Genomic DNA, 18362 nt, shown 5'->3' on the forward strand with positions numbered 1-18362 from the left:
TGCTGTGCGTACTGCCTCCTGGGAGCTGGTAAGCATAATGGAACTTGCTCCACAATCAGGTAAGCGCTTCTACAGAGGCACGATCAGCAGCTGTCATTACATGCATACTCCAGTTTTAAGTCTTTAGCTTACAAAATCCTCAGCTTCCTAATAACTGTGTTCAAATAAATGCAGAGAGTAAAAATCAAGAGAAAGCACCAAGGCCATCCTGGTTTTTGATGAAAAACTATCTACTTACACAATGATAGGGCAAAGACCTGAGCTAGTTCTGAGTGGGCTTGTGCATGCACGTGAGGCAACACAATAGTGCTAAAATTGCCAGTTGTGCCCCCAAAACAGTTTAACCCTGTTGGCATAGCACTGACTAACTAGTGAGTCCTGTCTGTTGAAAATGATAACCAGACAGACTAGTTTTAACCAGGTTCATGCCAATTGGTTTATGAACTATTGATTGCTTTTGACTATCTCAGATATTTCTACTACTCCCTTATTATATAATTTATTTGCAGCGATGCTTCCTGGATAATATAATCTATACTGGCTTTAATTTATATTAGCTTTGTCTACTGCTTCACAGAAAGTGATCACAGAATACTCCATACTGGATTAGCTACTCATTTTTATGAGGCTGTTTTAAAAATTTACACATGACCAAAGACTATCAGCATGCAATAAAGCCAAAATAATAAGAATGAAAGCAAGATCCGAGGCAAACTTCCCCCTTCAACAACAGAACTAAGACAAACAAATTTTTAAGCTGTCAAAAAAAAAAAAATAGTAAAAGGCGTTCAAACAGCTTTAGCATGGTTAGCTAACACTCACCTCACAGCTCTGCCATCTGTTTGGAATATTGGGCCTTAACTTCTGCTCACAAACAACTTTTCTCATTTCCTCAACTGAAGGATCTGAAGGGACAAGGTCATAGTATGGCAACTGGTAATCTTCATGAATTCCTGTAATTGGTTGAAAATAGTTTTACTTTAGTTAACAGAAGTTATGCATTCTTTCCTTATGTTCATTGTTTATTGGTACTCAATTTTCTTTTTCTGTTTTCATTTAAAGTTATATTAATGACTGAAAACAAACACAAGGGACACTACAAGCCTTAAACATACTTCAGGATTGTTAAAACTACACTTGAATTTTAAATTTTGAAATACATTTGGAAAAGATGGAAGCTATGTCAAATCTTTCATATGATATACTAAAGACATGCTTTTTGGAAGCAGATTACTTATTATATCATGCTTTATTTTAAATAAGGTATGCACATCATCTACATGCATTATGTCTGAAGCTTAGCTGACTTTTGTTCCTTGCTCTCAATAAGCAAACATTAACTTCACCCCTTTTTCTCCTTTATGTAAGGGTTTTAGAGGAAAAATTACTACAGACTATTTCCTGTTTGCTTCAGTAGGTATGGTTTATCAACATACACAAAGGTAGAACGAGCCAGTCATTTAGACAATTAACAGTTAGAGTCTGAGACACACTCACTTTATATTCTTTTTAGAGAAAACAGTTTGCTCAAAACTTAGATAGATTCTACAAGTTACTTAAAATTCCTTAGTTTGTCTAGTTTTGTAAAGATTGCAACATACCACCAATTGAACATCGCCGAGCTACTTCCCAAAATACTAATCCCATTGCATAGATGTCTGCTCGCTTGAATGACTCAAAGTGTTTCATATTTATGGAATCATCTAGAACTTCAGGAGCCATGTACCTGTTTGCAATAAAACAGAAAACATTCAATTTCATATGTACTTACAGTAGAGGATGTTCAGTTCTACTGTTCAGCTCAAAAACAAGAAAACAAGTTTAAATGTTTATGTAGGAGATGACTCAGTGTACCTTATGAAAATTAGGACATTCAAAACTTCTTTGCTCTTAGTCTATACATTTCCAAAAAAAGAACAAAAAAAAAACAAACAGTGATCAAACAATTGAGATCAACTATTTCCGTTAAATTCTATTTAAGGAATAGTCACATTTGATTATCAACAGAGTATATGCTTGACAATTTCAAAAATACTAAGTCAAGAAAAATGAGAGCCAAATTAAGAGCAAGAGAATTGAGAGTACAGCTTAAAAAGGCTTCAGTTTTGATGAAAGAGAAGGGAACGGGGAGAACAGACAGCAAAAACAGGCTCCATGTACCAGACTATATTAGCACTAACAGAATTCTCACATAAGGAGAAGCAGTTTACAGGAAGTTAGTGTTAGTTTCTGTGTTAGTTCTTAACACAGAAAATAAACTACATCACAAGGCCTTAGAAACATGCGGCTTCAAAAAGAAATAATTTTATTGTGGGAGCTGATCAGCACAAAGACAATGGAGAAATTTTGTTGGAGAAATTTTGTTGAAGAATTATTTCTGAGACACAAGGGAAAAGATTTACAGGAGGTAATCCCAAGAGTAGAGAAGACAGGCTGAACTCATTGGGCACAAACTTAAAGGCAGCACTGTTAAGGGCTCCTTGAGAATAAAGGTTCCATACCTTAAAGTAACCGATTCTTCACAATACAGTTCAGTCCCACCATTAAACAAACATGCACTTCATACATGCAAGACCTTCTTCGAATAATAAATATGTTTGAGTTGCACATTCTGACAATTCATCTCACTTAAAAAATTTGAAGATTGAGATGGCTATACCCTTCTTACTCTTCCTGGCAATTAAAAATCTGTGATAGCCTTTCAAATGATAAGCAGAGATTAAAAGCTGGTCATAGAATCCAAACTACAGTTACCTCACTTGCAAAGTTAACAACATAAGGTACAGTCACACTAAGTAAAGTATTAGTGTGGAGCTCATTTTGGGTGACTGAGAGGCAGAATACCATCACAGGGCTGGAATCACAGAATGGTTGAGGGTGGAAGGCACCTCTGGAGATCATCTAGTCCAACCCCCCTGCTCATGCAGGGTCACCTAGAGCAGGTTAGACAGGACTGCATCCAGGTGGGCCTTGAATATCTTCCAAAGAAGGAGACTCCACAGCCTCTATGGGCAACCTGTTCCAGTGCTCTGTCACTCTCACAGGGAAGAAATTCCCCCTCACATTCAGGCAGAACTTCCTGTGGTTCAATTTCTGCCCATTGCCTCTTGTCCTGTCACACGGGACAACTGGAAAGAGTCTGGCCCTGTCCCCTTGACACCCTCCCTTCAGGTACTTATAGACATTGATAAGATCCCCCTCAGTCTTCTCTTCCCCAGGCTAAAGAGGCCCAGCTCTCACAGGCTTCCCTCCTAAAAGAGATGCTCCAGTCCCCTAATCATCTTTGTAACCCTTTACTGGACTCTCTCCAGTAGCTCCATGTCTCTCTTGTACCGGCAGCCCACAACTGGACGCAGTACTCGAGATGTGGCCTCACCAGGGCTGAGTAGAGGGGCAGGATCACCTCCCTCGACCTGCTGGCAACACTCATCCCAGTGCACTCCAGGATACCATTGGCCTTCTCGGCCACAAGGGCACATTGCTGGCTCATACTCAACTTGTTGTCCACCAGACTCCCAGGTCCTTCTCTGCTGAGCTGCTCTCCAGGAAGTCAGCCTGCAGCCTGTATTGATGCATACATTTATTTCTCCCTAGGAGCAGGGCTCTGCACTTGCCCTTGTTGAACCTCATGAGGTTCCACTCTGCCCAGCTCTCCAGCCTCTCCAGGACTCTCTGAATGGCAGCAGAGCCCTCAGGTGTATCAGCCACTCCTCCCAGCTTGGTATCATCAGCAAACTTGCTGAGGAGGCACTCTGTCCCCTCATCCAGGTCATTGATGAAGAAGCTGAACAAGACTGGACCCCATACTCACCCCTGGGGGACTCCACTAGCTACAGGCCTCCAACTAGATCCAGTGCCACTGATGACGACCCTCTGAGCTCTGCCTTTCAGTCAGTTCTCAATCCACCTCACTGTCCACTCATCTAACCCACACTTCCTGAGCTTATCTAGGAGGATGTTATGGGAGAGTGTCAAAAGCCTTGCTGAAGTCAAGGTACACAACATCCACTGCTCTCCCCTCATCTACCCAGCCAGTCATGCCATCGTAGAAGGCTACCAGATTGGTTGAGCAGGATTTCCCCTTTGAGAATTCATGCTGACTACTCCTGATCACCACCTTTTCCTCCATATGCCTGGAGATGACATCCAGGATGAGCTGTTCCATCACCTTTCCAGGGATGGAGCTGAGGCTGACCGGCCTATAGTTGCCTGGGTCCTCCTTCTTGCCCTTCTTGAACATTGGAGTGACACTGGCTTGCTTCCAGTCCTCAGGCACTTCTCCAGGACCTTTCAAAGATGGAGAGCAGCCTGGCAACAACATCTGCCAGCTCCCTCAGTACCTGTGGGTGCACCCCATCCAGACCCATAGATTTGTGGATATCAAGCTTGCCCAGAAGGTCTCTAATCCTATCCTCCTCAACCAAAGGAAAGTCCTCCCTTCTCCAGACTTTCTCCCTTGTCTCCAGGCTCTGGGATTCTTGAGGGCTGCCCTTAGTGGTGAAGACTGAAGCAAAGAAGGCATTCAGTAACTCTGCCTCCTCTCCATCCCTTGTCACCAGTACCGCCACCCCATTCAGTAGTGGGCCCAGATTTTCCCTGGTCCTCCTCTTGCTACTGATGTATTTGGAGAAGCCCTTCCTATTGTCCTTAACGTCCCTTGCCAGACTCAATTCCAACTGAGCGTTAGCCTTCCTCAACGCATCTCTACATACTCTGACAGCATTCCTATAATTCTCCCAGGTGGTCTGTCCCCTCTTCCACATTCAGTGGACTTTCTTCTTCTGTCTGAGTTTGGCCAGGAGCTCCTTTTTCACCCATGCTGGTCTCCTGCCCCCTTTGCTGCACTTCTTACTGATAGGGATGCACCGCTCTTGAGCTTGGAGGAAGTGAGGCTTCAATACTAGCCAGTTCTCTTGGACCCCCCTTCCTTCTAGGGCCTCAAACCATGGGATTCCTCCAAGCAGGTCCCTGAAGAGCCCAAAGTCTGCTCTCCTGAAGTCCAGGGTTGCAGTCCTGCTTATTGCTTTGCCTCCTCCATGCAGGGTCCTGAACTCCACCATCTCATGGTCACTGCAGCCAAGGCTGCCCCCAACCTTCACATCTCCTACCAGTCCTTCTCTGTTGGTTAGGACAAGGTCCAGCAGGACACCCTTCCTCGTAGGCTCCTCCACCGCCTGTGTCAAGAAGTTATCATCAGTGCACTGCAGGAGCCTCCTGGGACTGTTCGTACCTCGCTGTGTAGTCCTTCCAGCAGGTATCAGAGTGATTGGAGTCTCCCATGAGAACCAGGGTCTGTTATAGTGAGGCTACTTCCAGCTGTCTGTAGAAGGCCTTATCAACTTCCTCTTCCTGATCAGGTGGCCTATGGGTGTTTACTACAATGTCCCCTATGTCAGCCTGCCCTTTGATCCTCACCCATAAGCTCCTAACTGCCTCTTCCTCCATTCCTACGCAGAGCTCAATGCATCGTAGCTGAGTGGAATGAGTGGCTCTCAAATATCCACAGGAGAAATGTATGCAGTGTTTCATGCAATCAACATAATACAAAATCCTAGGATACCTCCCCCCCACTCCACATCATTGATAGCCAGCAGAATACAAGACTGACTTTTAAGAGTATTCATAAAGAAATCTTGAAATTTAAACTTCAAGAAAGTTCTCAGCAGTACTGTGTCATACGGAAGTGACACTGGAGGAAGCAAGGGGTATCAAAAGCATAAAAAAAAGTAACCAATTGTCCAAGTTTTTTGGCAGGGAGAGGAGGAAGGGAGGGAAAGTGCTAGCCAGAGGCAGTTCTCATAAGCTTCTTTATAGGCATGTAAATTCCCTGTAAGTGATAACAGCATAAGCAGAGGACAAAGAGATACATAAGATTTACTTTGACTGTACATACTGAATAGAATGCAGAGTCTTAAAATTAAGCCAACAAGATGTCACAAACCTCCACATCAGATAGGCTCAAGACATTCTAGCCCACCTATATCAAGAAGTCTTATTGGAAAAAAAAAAAAGTAAGATTGGTGGGTTAGTACTTTCCTGCCCAAGGATATTGCACACATATTGGATAATCTTCTTGTGCTACTTACTGTGCTTGACAGTATAGTGATCAACTGCTCTAAAGAATGGATATTTGATCCATCTTAATCATACGGGGAAGAGGCACAGAGCTGAAAACCCCACCATGCTGCAAGTCTATCAGCATGAATCACTTACACAAGTAGCATAGGAGTTTGTTTCAATTTCTAAGTCATCCTAAACACAAGGGATTTAACAGAGAACATAAAAGGTCTAAACCTGGCAGTGGCCCTGACTTCATGCTCTTAAAAAAATAACTTCATTAAATTTCTTGGCAAATAGACTTCTTACTGTAATTCTCCATAAGCATTTATATTGGCTTTGGTTTCCATAACAACTCAAAATGCAGATTAATTGCTCAAAAAAAGATTATTGCTGGACCAAGAGGCAAAAGACAAGTAGATCATCCAGTGCAGTTAATGGATTAGCTGAAGTTTTACATCTATTAGACAAAAGGGAGCAAAACAAGCATCTCCTTAGAAATCTGTGTATTGCAAATGCATTGTTTGTCAGAAACAGTGCTTTGGGTTCTGGAGAGAACTGCACTACATACTAACACAATAGGCTTTGAGCTTCTGAACAAACAAGGTATGCAGCTACTCTCCAAGAATGCAAGGAGAGGTCTGCAAAGGAGTTTACAAATTATGTTGAGTATGGCCATGCCTAATACTAGATGCCTGATGGCTTTCCCCAACTCTCTCTGCCTTTCCAGTCCACAACTCTTGCTTAAATTTTCAGTACAACATACAGGGAGCTTGGTGTCATTGAACAGGACCTATATACAACATACTATGTGAGATAATTCCCTTCACCAAGCTTATACTTCACAAGCTGAGTTAAATTTTGCTTGTGTCAGACTTGGATAAACTGCAGAAAAACACCCACACTAAGGTATAATTCACAGCCTGACTACTTCATTAAACTACCCACTTCAACTATAAAAAGTGACAGTTTTGCCACACTTCTCAAAAGGAAAAGAACTAGACTACTTTTTGCTTGCTTCAGGAGGAGGAAGGGAGTGATTATTTCCTTCTCAGTTTAAAGTTCACATGTTCCTACTTCACACTATAGACCAAGCTGAGAAAATACACATTAACAGCCCCAGTGAAGCTAAGCCTCTGAGAAGAAATAGAGATTCATTCAACCAGAGGGAAGAATCACCAGTCACACTCCATGCTTAGAGCACTCACCTGAAAACAAGTCTTGCTGACTCCCTAGGCCTTATGTTTTACAATAGACAGTTGCTGGAAAGATAAGTCCATGGACAAGTCACCCTGAACTTACAAAACTTCTCCACATGCAGAGGAGGTACCAGCAATGGTAGTCATCAGAGGGAATTAAAATTGCCACAGAACAGATAGAAAGTTCTCTTATGTGAGGAGAGGCAGGAGGAAGATCTTGAAACTAAAGATGCAGAGTTATTACCCAACTATTCACAAGAGGGAGTAAGGGGTGGAGAGCAAGTCATGAGAATGAGCAGTTTGCAGAGGAGTAGAAGTAACTAATGACTTCAAAGTGGATTGACATGGTATGGAGCAGCAAGAGAGTTGCTACTGCTTTACCCTTACAAAGCAGCCCGAGGTAGATAACAGGCAGCTTAATAATGCCTGTTCAAGAAAAGATCTTGCAAGGAGGATTCAGACACTGCTGAACAGATACTTCCTCCAAAGACTGGATTGAAGAAAGCAACTGATCTGTGTATCATTTTTCTTTGCATGCAGCTGCAGTAAAAAAACAAAGACACACTTGCTTTTATTTCTTGCTTAAAAGCCAAATTTGTAGCGACAAAGGTTCGAGTAGTAGTTTGCTGTTTTCATTACCAATGATTATTGGAGACTTAGAGAAGGAATAATACCCAATATTTTGTAACCTAGCGACAACTCAGAAAACAAGTCTCATTTGACCATTTGTGTAGAATTTAAATGGGCAAAGGACTAAATACAGCAGAGCTTTAGAACAAAGTAATTCCCTGTAATTTCAGTAACATAACTGTCAGTAAAATAATTTCCAATACAAGTTTCAAAGCCTTGCTCCATTATTTCATTATTAAAAAGCCATTGTGTGCATCCTAGTTAACTGTAACACATGCAACTACAGTATCTCACTAAAATCAAAAAAAAACAAAGTGTATTTAGATGCATGGCCTGGAGACTGGGCAACATCACCACAGAGCTTTGTCCAACAATGCTAACGTGTATTCAGATTAATCTTGTTGGCCCTGAGTTATTATAGAGCTTCCATGCATTTTTCAGTAAATGAAGTTTTCTGAGTAAGATCACTTGACATACCGCTAAAGTTACAGGCCTCAAAAGGATTTTCTCACACTGGACAACTCCCACTGCTGTGGTTCACTGTTAATGAACCACAGATACCTATTCACTATACAGCTGCACAGATTAAAGGAAATTAGTCCTACCTATCTTCAGCATAGCTTCTAGTTAAGTGTCTGAAGCTCTAGCAATGATAAATTACAGTCAACAAGTTTAACTGCATCAAAAGAAGTGCCATTCACCACTTAAACAATTCTTGTAAAGACAATAAATACATGTTCCCAAATTCAGTACTGACCTTTTTGTTCCTACTCTGTGGTTTGGAGCAATGTCAATGGTGTCTGTAGCTGAATCGTGTCTTACAGCCAATCCTAGATCTGCAATGCAGCATGTTCCATTCTTTTTTACCAATATGTTTTTTGATTTCAAGTCTCTGTGGGCAATTGCGGGTTTTCCTGGAGGGGGGGGGAGAATATATATATAGATACATAAATAAAAAGGGCAAGAGAGGGGAAAAGGAAGAAATCCTTACTGCTAAGTAAAGGCACCCAATATTATTCTAACTCTAGTGAAGATTTTGATGTTACTAAAATATCCCTTCTAGTTCTGTCATTTCACATGTACTATCAAGACTACCTCCTGAAACTTTTCTTTGCGAACTAGCTGGCTGTCCAGAAAAGAAAAAACAAAGGATTTATCTGTCTCTCCACTGCTCTTCTTTCTCCCTGTGCATGCATATATTGCATACACACACACACACACACACACTACTTGCCACAAAAATATTCCCAATATCTATGGAAACAAACATCCATTAAGAATGATTAAAAAAAAAAAAAGCACAAATCAAGTTTAAGAAGTATAGGCACCACTACTCAGTCTCTTTTAATAGTCATTTCGTATGAAAAATTCAGCGGTAACAAGTGGATATAGCACAGAAGGGAAGGTAGAAAAAGCCCAAGTCAGCCCAGTACCCAAGCAGGTCTTACTAAAGAGTCAGTTATAGAAGACTACCACTACGAGAAACATTGTATGTTTTAACAGTGGGGAAGCTTAGACAGTTTAAGTCCTTGAAGGAAACCTGGATGTTCTTTGCTATAGCAATAGAAGAGCAGCCACTTCAGCACATAAAGGAACTAAAGACAGGGGTAGCAACCTGTCTGGTGGTAATGACATACTGACCATTCTCATATTGTTCTCAGTACAAACTAGCACCAAGACAAGCTATTTATATCAAATTAAAAGTTATCTGAAACAGACACTTTCCAATTCACTTAGCTTCAAAGCATTAACTTGGGTGTCTTTGCTGATTTCAACTGCCTCCTCATCACACAAGTGAGCAGCTACCTGCAAAGCAACTAGACCCTGGACATGTTCTAATTAGGAAGAGAATTATAGTAGGAACAGTTATGTACGTGTCATTTTTTAAAACAGAGTATTATCCAGATGACAGATGCAACAGCTGTAAGATTACCTTGTGTGCCAACAATTTCCATGTGAAGGTGTGCAAGGCCACTGGCAGTGGACAAAGCTAATTTTATCATTCCTTCCACGGTCACTGTATACCTGTTCAGGTAATCAAAGAGTGATCCATGCTCATGATAGTCTGACACCAACCACAGCTGAGTCCATGTACCATTGTCTGCAAAATAACACCAGCATGAGTATCACACACACACCCCAACCTACACCCATATAAACAAGACCACCATATACCCTATCATACAAAACACTTATACAATGTTTATGAAGTCCAAATTATGTTAGGCAGGCACCCTCACAGCCAGCAGGACTTTAAATCTGTATTTCTATTGCTATAAATTTTAAACAGCTTCTGTAAGGACTGGGCCTACCATGCAAAACAGCTTAAAAAAAAAACTACCTAAACTAAAAATTAGGAAGTCAACATCACTATTATTCAGAAGTGAATTATTAGTGTTATTAATCAGGCCCTGCCTTCTCCTAACTTAGCTGCCTAGGGAGCAACGCAGAATGCAGGATGCAGAGCTAATCCTGCCAACATTAGTCCATTCTAGTATAAAACTGTCTGGCTACCTAAAGAAATTGAAGTTTTTTGTAAGTTTACTATATTTGATCTTACAGCTTAACTTGCAGAATTTTGCTTCTCCGGGCTAGTTATTTAGGGTAATAGGAGAAAAAGAGGGAAGTGACCAATTCTTTCCTGCTCTCAGAATTATTTCTTTTGCGTAACTCTATGCCTCATTTCCAAATAAAAAGCCTTTCAAGGTTTGCCCCATGATTCCTTCAGTCTCTCCATAATCTATTCAACCTCAGTGGCAAATTCCAAAATTGCCAGCAGTTGGAGGATTTTTATCCTGCAGTAGAAGCCTGAACGCAGTGATCTGACACATTACTCTAAAAGCAAAACCAAACTTCACCTCTCATGACCACAAAGTTGCTGGCCAAAGCTGAGATAGAAAGGTAAAAGAGGCAGAAAGGTAAAGAGAGTGAAAGACACCAGCTATGAAAAAACAGCTTACTGCATGATTTTTCACAATAGGGGTTATAATACCTTTGCAGCACATCAAGATCTACAGACAACATGTAAGAGTAAAATTGTTCAAATTATTAAGCCAGTGGACACAGAATACTCAGTGTTTAAGCCACAGACAGACTACATTAAAGAAATTAAAATAAAGAAAAAGTAGTCTTTTTGACCTAGGAAGCAGAACAATCCTGCCAGAGAGATTTTTCTAATTTTTTAGTTTTAAAAGCAGGTCTCATGGCATACCTGAGAAATGTTCTCCCCCTACACACACTCCCATCCATTTTTATGGAAGTGTTTTGTCTTTTTTAGAACAGTAGCTATCCCATAACAGATTCCAGCTGGGCTTCTACTCTGCCACTATTCCCCCAAAACAAGTGAAAGAACTCAACCCAAGCTAAACAGATCTCTCACGATGTAGCAGTCCCTAAAGACTATCAAAATACATAAATTGAGAACTAAATACGAAGGACAAGGAGAACAATGAATTCAGAAGCTAATTCTTATGATATACATACCAGTGAGCAAACTGAAAAATTCTAAAGTTCCCAGATTGGAGTTTCTTACATTCCTTTCCCTTCTTCCCACTCCCCTCAGAAAACCCTGGCTCAGATACTGGGGAGTGGGACGGTGAGGACACCTAAAAAGCCCAGAACCAACTTTCAAGATTCCCTTTAACTTGAAAGTTTCAAGAAAAGCCAGAGACTCCTTTTTTCCTTAAGAAAAAGCACTTCAGAATAGGCAAATTAGTCTATATTCAAACAATTCTAATAATGAAAACAGAATTCTGATTTTCTACTTGCATGCTGATTAACTGGTACACTCCTGAACACAGATCACATGCAAGGTCCACTCTTAAGCTGTTCATGTGAGCAAGCAGAAGCAATCAATCAAATGCTGATTTGAAGCCTCTTGGAAAGCTACTGCAGTGGAAACATGTCCACAGAAATAATTCCTGAGCTTTGTTTTTTAAAAGACAGAAGAGAAAGCAATGAGGATTACTTAAAATCTAGAACTGCTTCCTCTTTTACTATTTTGAATAGCCAAGTAAATTTATTGGTAGAACTCAGCATCCTAGTAAATACAACCTTTCAAAGAAAATTTATAGTCCCTGAAAAGTCAAGTCATTTCAACAGCAGTAAGTTACATTGAACCAGTTTCACAGAACCATTAGAAATTCACGTGTTTACAGGCATGTATATGATACTACCTCAAATACATAAAGTCAAAGAGCTCCAAAAGCTTGTAGAACTTCAAAATGAAATGACTTAGAAGTCAGGGCATTTTTTTTAACCCAATTACATTCTACTGCTTCACCACTTACATCCCACCTTGTTACCTGAAATGATCCTATCTCCTGTGCATTAACATTACACACACTTTTTTGATACTTCATGTTGACAAGAAACATAAGACATCATTCCTCAAGTATCTAAACTATACAACATTAAGTATGGAATTAAACAGTGACACTCTAGAGTAGTCTATTTAAATCATCTAACAGACTTTGTTACATTTAAGCAGGTCTTTTAAAGACACCACAGTTTCTAAAGAAATAGGTACGCTTTTATGAAATAGAAACAGTCTTAAACTGTCTGCAATCTTAAGCATGAAAGGACAGATTTAGAGGCTTGGTCTGTCACAGAAGTGATGCCACCTGCCAACACAACCAGCTGAACTTTGATTCAAAAAGTCATACAAGATTTGGTAGGTACTAATAGGTTACCAAATGGCTGAGGAATTCTGCATCAAGTGCATGAATAAAAGTAGAGTTGTGGGAGCTCCCTTTTATTTCCAATCTTCTTGAAGAGAGGAATTATTGCTTTGAATCAAGATTATAGTGCCTCTGTATGAAGATTTTTTTCTTTCCATCTCTAGGCATCCACTTAACAAGGAAGTATACTGCTATAGACATGCCTACTTTTTGCATTATCTAATTTATTACCTGCAAGTCTAAATATTTAGTTTGTTCTTATGTTCGTTCCAAAGAAAATACAAAGCTGAGCTTGTTACCCATCCTGAATGGAGCCATACTTTTTTCCACTGTGTATCTTATTTGCTGCCCTCCAGCCAGATACTAACACAGAACAGTTTACATCCATGCTTACACAACTATTATTAGTTACAGACAAGTTGAAATGTAGCAATAAATACATCAATGTCTAGCTATTAGATAGAACCTACTACATTTTCTAAATCTTGCATTTAACAAACTACACTTGTACGTTTCTTCATGAACCTAAGCAGATGGCACATTATTATGAACTTGATCACTCAGTAAACAGTATGAGAAGATTTTTAGTGACCCTGAGTCCACTTTTTGCTGCATAGTAAACAGCATCTGCTACAAGGCTTTCAGTCACAGGACTTGTATTTTCAGGAATAAAAAAAAGTGATTATGCTCAGTAATAATTATATTCAGTAGCACAGCCTGCCACTAACAAGGTAACTTAATTTAGTTCATATACACACCCTGATCAAGAACCTCAAGGAATTTCAGTTTTAAAACATGAAAAGAATTTAAGCATGTTCTTGGAAACCAATATACAACAGCTTAGTTATGATTACTTCTCTTTGGAAGAAATCTTCTTAAAATATTTCAAGATCAAATCATTTAGAAGTGAAATGCTTCAAGTTTTCTTATACTGTTACAAAAGGGAAGTTGTGAATACAGAAACTTTCCACTTCATGGTTGGGAGACAAAATTACAGTTTGAAAACCTAGTGATTTCCAAGCAGCATCCGAAGAGAGGAACTTATAACTATTCCCTATCCAAATTTATACAGGCAAATTTTAGTCAGGTTTTTTTGGTGACAGAATAGCATTTTTTCATATTGGTTCTAGTATAATCATTTTAATTTAGTATGTACCTGTTTTTAAACAAAATATTAGGTTTTAAGGTCTGGCAGTATTGCTTAGCACAAAAGTCTTGAACTCCCAGTGTATGCTTTCAATTGAATGCTTAAAAAGTTACAGAAACTGCTACTCCTCTACTACTGTAGAGTAGAACATTTCAGAATAAAATAGGATACCACTAGCCTTTCTTGGTATGGAAATCACATAGTGGAAAAGAAGGGAGAAAACTACCAGTGGAAAAGATCAGACACAGACAGAATCTTATAAAACACTCAGAAATGAAATAGGGACTTTTTAGGGGGTGGGAGGAGCCCAGCACACACTTATTTCCATGTCAAAGTTTTATCATTAGTGAAACAGTATCACTATCACATTAAGATATTTATCTGATTAAACTGAAACAAAGAAAGGAAGGGCATGGATAAAAACCCTAAAGCTGTGCATTAGCAAGATCTTCCAGTCAAGTTTTCCATTCAGTTTAAATTCAGAGCTTGAAAAAAGAATACATGGCTCAAACACCACTTCTCTCAAGAGGAAGGAGTTCTGCTCATTTCCCTGCAGCATCTTGCCTAACATCATTCTTGGTGATTTACTCGATGTGCAAGGAAGTCTGACCAGAGTTCAGAACTTTCACCTAGAGAAGTGCAGCTTTCTCAGCTAGGTGGAAGAAAGGAGGAGCTAAAATATTATAGTGCCTAAAGCTGTCTGAAATAGTGTACAGTACAAGACTTTAACTTAATGTAGCTAAGTACCTTTTAATAAGGTATGGTTGTTACGCAGCTATATGCAGGGAAGTCTCTAGTACTATAAGAGGTTGTTGCCCTCATTCTCCTGCTAGTATAGTAGTGCAGGTGAGAATTCCCTGATGTATTTTAGGATTGGGTTATCTAGGTTTATTCAAATTATGTGTTTGGGTGGTTCAAAGCAAGGTAATGCAGGGCCCAGAAAGTAACTTCTCTGATCCATTTCAAACTTAGCATATGCTCCTGGCTAAGTAAAGAATAATCAGAACAGAAACCTAGCCAGACAGAACATAACCTCAGTTAAAAAGTACACATCACTTTTCAGTCCTCAAGCTGGCTTAACAGTATCATCTATTTCCCAGTAAACTTTGAGAAGGGTGAGCAGACAGATTAGACCAGTTCCTGCAGTCTTCTGAACACTCAATACAGCTGTGCAGGGACGCAGATAAGAACATATGACATTAAGTGACAAAAGATCTCTAAATAGGAACAAAGAACTATTTGATCTTGATACCACCAACTTAACTAATCTGCCTGCTTTTTCATAAATTAAGTAGTGTTTACATGCACCCTTCCGTTTAAAGGCATCACCAGACCCTCAAGTTCTACAGCTACAGTGGCCAGCCAGGTTTCCCCAAGAGCTATGAAAATACATAGCTGTGTTAAGACAAGACCCTAACACTCTTTCTAGTGGAGAAAAATGCAGTATGAAACTGGGCCACATTTTACATCATAAAGTACACGTAAGAAAGCGTTATGAGTCTTCAACATTTATGACTAATACCCAAGAACCCACTCCTTAGCATTCTTCTCCATATGCCACTAAAATTTTCAGCGAACACTGAGTTGGAATTACACAAGTAATTCTTTATACTATTATATCTTTGTATATAGTACTACAATGCAGTGTCTTAGATATTGTCAGGTTCCTGCAGTTTGATGATCAAGTATATTCCAGCTAGGCTGCAGTAACTCCTGAGTACACTCAAATCTGCCTTGGGGGCAGGGATAGGAAGAGCAGCATGCAAGTTTTCATAACTGCTATCATTGTGAATTAACATTTCAGCTTGCATCAAATCAGATTTTTATCAGGTAGCATGAGCACTAAGATGAGTGACTGTTAATACACCTTTTTAAAGCTCACTACATCACAACATGGCTTTAGAGACATTTGTTTTTAAAGTATGATAATATATCCAAGAAAATAGAACCACCATCTCCTTAATGGCCCCTGTGTTCCCCCACTTAACAGGTTGTAGATGGTCTAACATTTAAATAGATTTGAGTAATTAACCTCTTGATATTCAGAATTTCTGAATGCTTAACTCAGATATCTAATGATGCAATTTCCTTGCTGAGGAGGCTCAAAAGGATTTATACTGGGAATTTGGGGGTGGGGGAAAGAAGGTGCTGAAGTAGAAAGGTGAGCCTGTTTTCTCTGGCCCAGATAGTAATACTTTTAGGAAATGGGGAACGTCAAGAGTAGTAGCATTTTTAGACACATTATCTTCATCCATTTTATTAAAAAATTACCAATCAATTCTCAAGATACTTGTCCTAAAGCCATAGAGCCTCAAAAACCAACATGACTTGTCAACTGAAGTTTTCTTCTCCTGTATTAAGAGGAAGAATCAGAAATACTAATCTTACAAGTATAGCTGAAGGAAATTTAAAGATGACCAAAGCAAATATATATGCCTGCATACTCAAAAGAATTCTACCTACTGCATCTAGAACCTGAGCCAGAAATTAAGATTTTTTTTTTGAACCCACTAGTTTACCTTCCTTATACTTCCTCTGCATGGTAGTCAGGCATTGTTTTGGGACAAACCATTTATGGGTTTCCAGCAAAATGGGAGACTGGTATGCTTAACCACAGCTGGATTTTGTTAAAAGTTACAGCTAAGATAAAAGCACAAAGGATATGTTGCAATAAGTGAGACAGAATGCCTAGAACTTCTACAGAGGTGAATTTTATTAATGTTTTTATGCTGTATATTTAGATGCAACTAACATAGTTTTAAATATAAGCTCCAGATTCTCAATTAGGTCCATGAGAACAAACTCAAGCTCTCATAGTTGCTATTACTCTCAAGCCTAAAATTGTATTAGATATTAAGATAAGCATCTAATAACAAGTTATCTGATACACTGACCTCCAACCTCTTGACAGTTAAGAAGGTATAAAAATATCTGTTCGGAACAATTCAGCTATAGCTAATCCTTCCTTGGAGAAAAGGAATAGTCTACACTACCTCTTGAGGTCTGTTCCAGTCCTACAGATGATATAGAGGATTATACGGATACTCCAGCTACACAGAGAAACAACTTAGGAAGTTGAACCAATAACTCAAAGCCATTTAAACAACCAGGATGTGTGTGAACCTTGACTTCTCCCCAAAGCTGATAGAATTTTTGGTTATGACCTCTTTGCTAAGAGGTCAAAGACTATTTGTGGTAAAACTCATTACTTCAAAATAAAACAACTTAATGAGACATAGTGTAATACTTTAAGCTCACCTTAATGTAAAAAATTCAGAACTATTGGTGGCTTTTGACAAAGAATTTTCTTATCTTAAATGGGACTGCAGAAAGATCCAGGAAAGTCTCACCTGGCAGACTGCAACAAGTAAAGTTGAAAAAATAAAAAGTTTAAACTGTTCCTCTTAGATGGACACTTAATGGCTCATTATCCAAGAGAGCTCCAAGAATTAGATGCAGTTCTTTAATGCTAGGATCAAATCAGAAATTCCCTTTTTCCAGTTTCTTCGCCAACTGGAGTTCTAAATAATAATCTCACATATCAGACTTAGAAATGAATCATCACCCTACGCTTCCTCTCGGTCCCACGTATCTTGCTTTCACTACAGATACAAAACAAGTATTCAGCAAACCTGTCAGCTTAATGACTAAGTAAACACTCTTTCCAATACTAGGATTAACCAGTGTTTTAACTTGCCTGTAGCCATTAAGTCAGATCTCCTTAAATATGGAATCAATTTAAAATAGTTCAGAACTATATATACTTTTAAAAAAAAAAGAAAAAAGGCAAACATTTTGCAAACCTGTGAAAAGCCTGTCAAAGCATCAAACAGCAGAAAATACTCAAGTAGCAAAATTATTTCACTATTCTTGTTTGCAAAATACACCACTTTACAATTACCATATACTCTGAATGTACACATATTCAAAACGTTACACATTACTAACCTTTATTGTCTGCAGCTATAAATCCAAGAATGTTTTCATGCCGTAGCATAACTGTTTGATATATTTCTGCCTCACGAAACCATGAGCGTTCTTCTCTTGAAGAGAATATCTTCACAGCAACTTCTTCTCCTCTCCACTTTCCTCGCCAGACTTCTCCAAAGCGGCCCTTACCAATGCTTTCTTGAAGTACTATAGTTCTTGCAATTGTTCTTTGCACAAGTAAAGGTAAACCTAAAAAGAAGATTTAACATTAAATATCTGCTTAAACAGTAAAGTACAAATTTCTTCATATTCTATTCAGTTATTTCTTTTAGAATGAATGAAAACTCTTGAGTTTACTCCTTACTACTACTAACAAACATGTGCTTAAGATGCTACCTTCAATCATAAATGCCAATAATACAAGTATTCAAAGATACCATGCTAAAACTGCCTTTATAGTTGTTAATAGGAAAATGCAAATCCCCTTTCAGTTTAAGATGTTGATAATTTCTGATCCATAAATTAAAAAAAAAAAAAAAAAAAAAAAAAAAATCTTAGTGACCTGCCTACAGCTCTCCTCAGAAAGCAATTCAAAAGCACCTCTGCTACTGTTGCATTTACTTAGCTTGGAAAGAGACTGAGTCTTACCTGGTGAGGAATTGAAATAATCCACACTTATCAGTAACACTGTCAAACTTTCAGGCTGATGGTTCAAATACA

The 18362-nt window shown here is 39.0% G+C and overlaps 1 protein-coding gene across 3 annotated transcripts in view; it reads right to left on the reverse strand.

The window, feature by feature from the left end:
- TGFBR1 (transforming growth factor beta receptor 1) overlaps positions 1-18362 on the reverse strand; it is a 38192-nt gene that overhangs the window by 5456 nt on the left and 14374 nt on the right. For all 3 annotated transcript variants that reach the window (XM_062569758.1, XM_062569755.1, XM_062569756.1), the window contains 5 exons: positions 17661-17891; positions 9820-9987; positions 8644-8800; positions 1602-1726; positions 823-953 (listed from right to left, as the gene is read on the reverse strand). In XM_062569758.1, coding sequence (XP_062425742.1) covers positions 823-953; positions 1602-1726; positions 8644-8800; positions 9820-9987; positions 17661-17891 — 812 coding nt within the window. The remainder of the gene's footprint in view (positions 1-822; positions 954-1601; positions 1727-8643; positions 8801-9819; positions 9988-17660; positions 17892-18362) is intronic.

Source organism: Rhea pennata, chromosome 2 (assembly GCF_028389875.1).
Source record: "Rhea pennata isolate bPtePen1 chromosome 2, bPtePen1.pri, whole genome shotgun sequence".
Classification (NCBI taxonomy): Eukaryota; Metazoa; Chordata; class Aves; order Rheiformes; family Rheidae; genus Rhea; species Rhea pennata.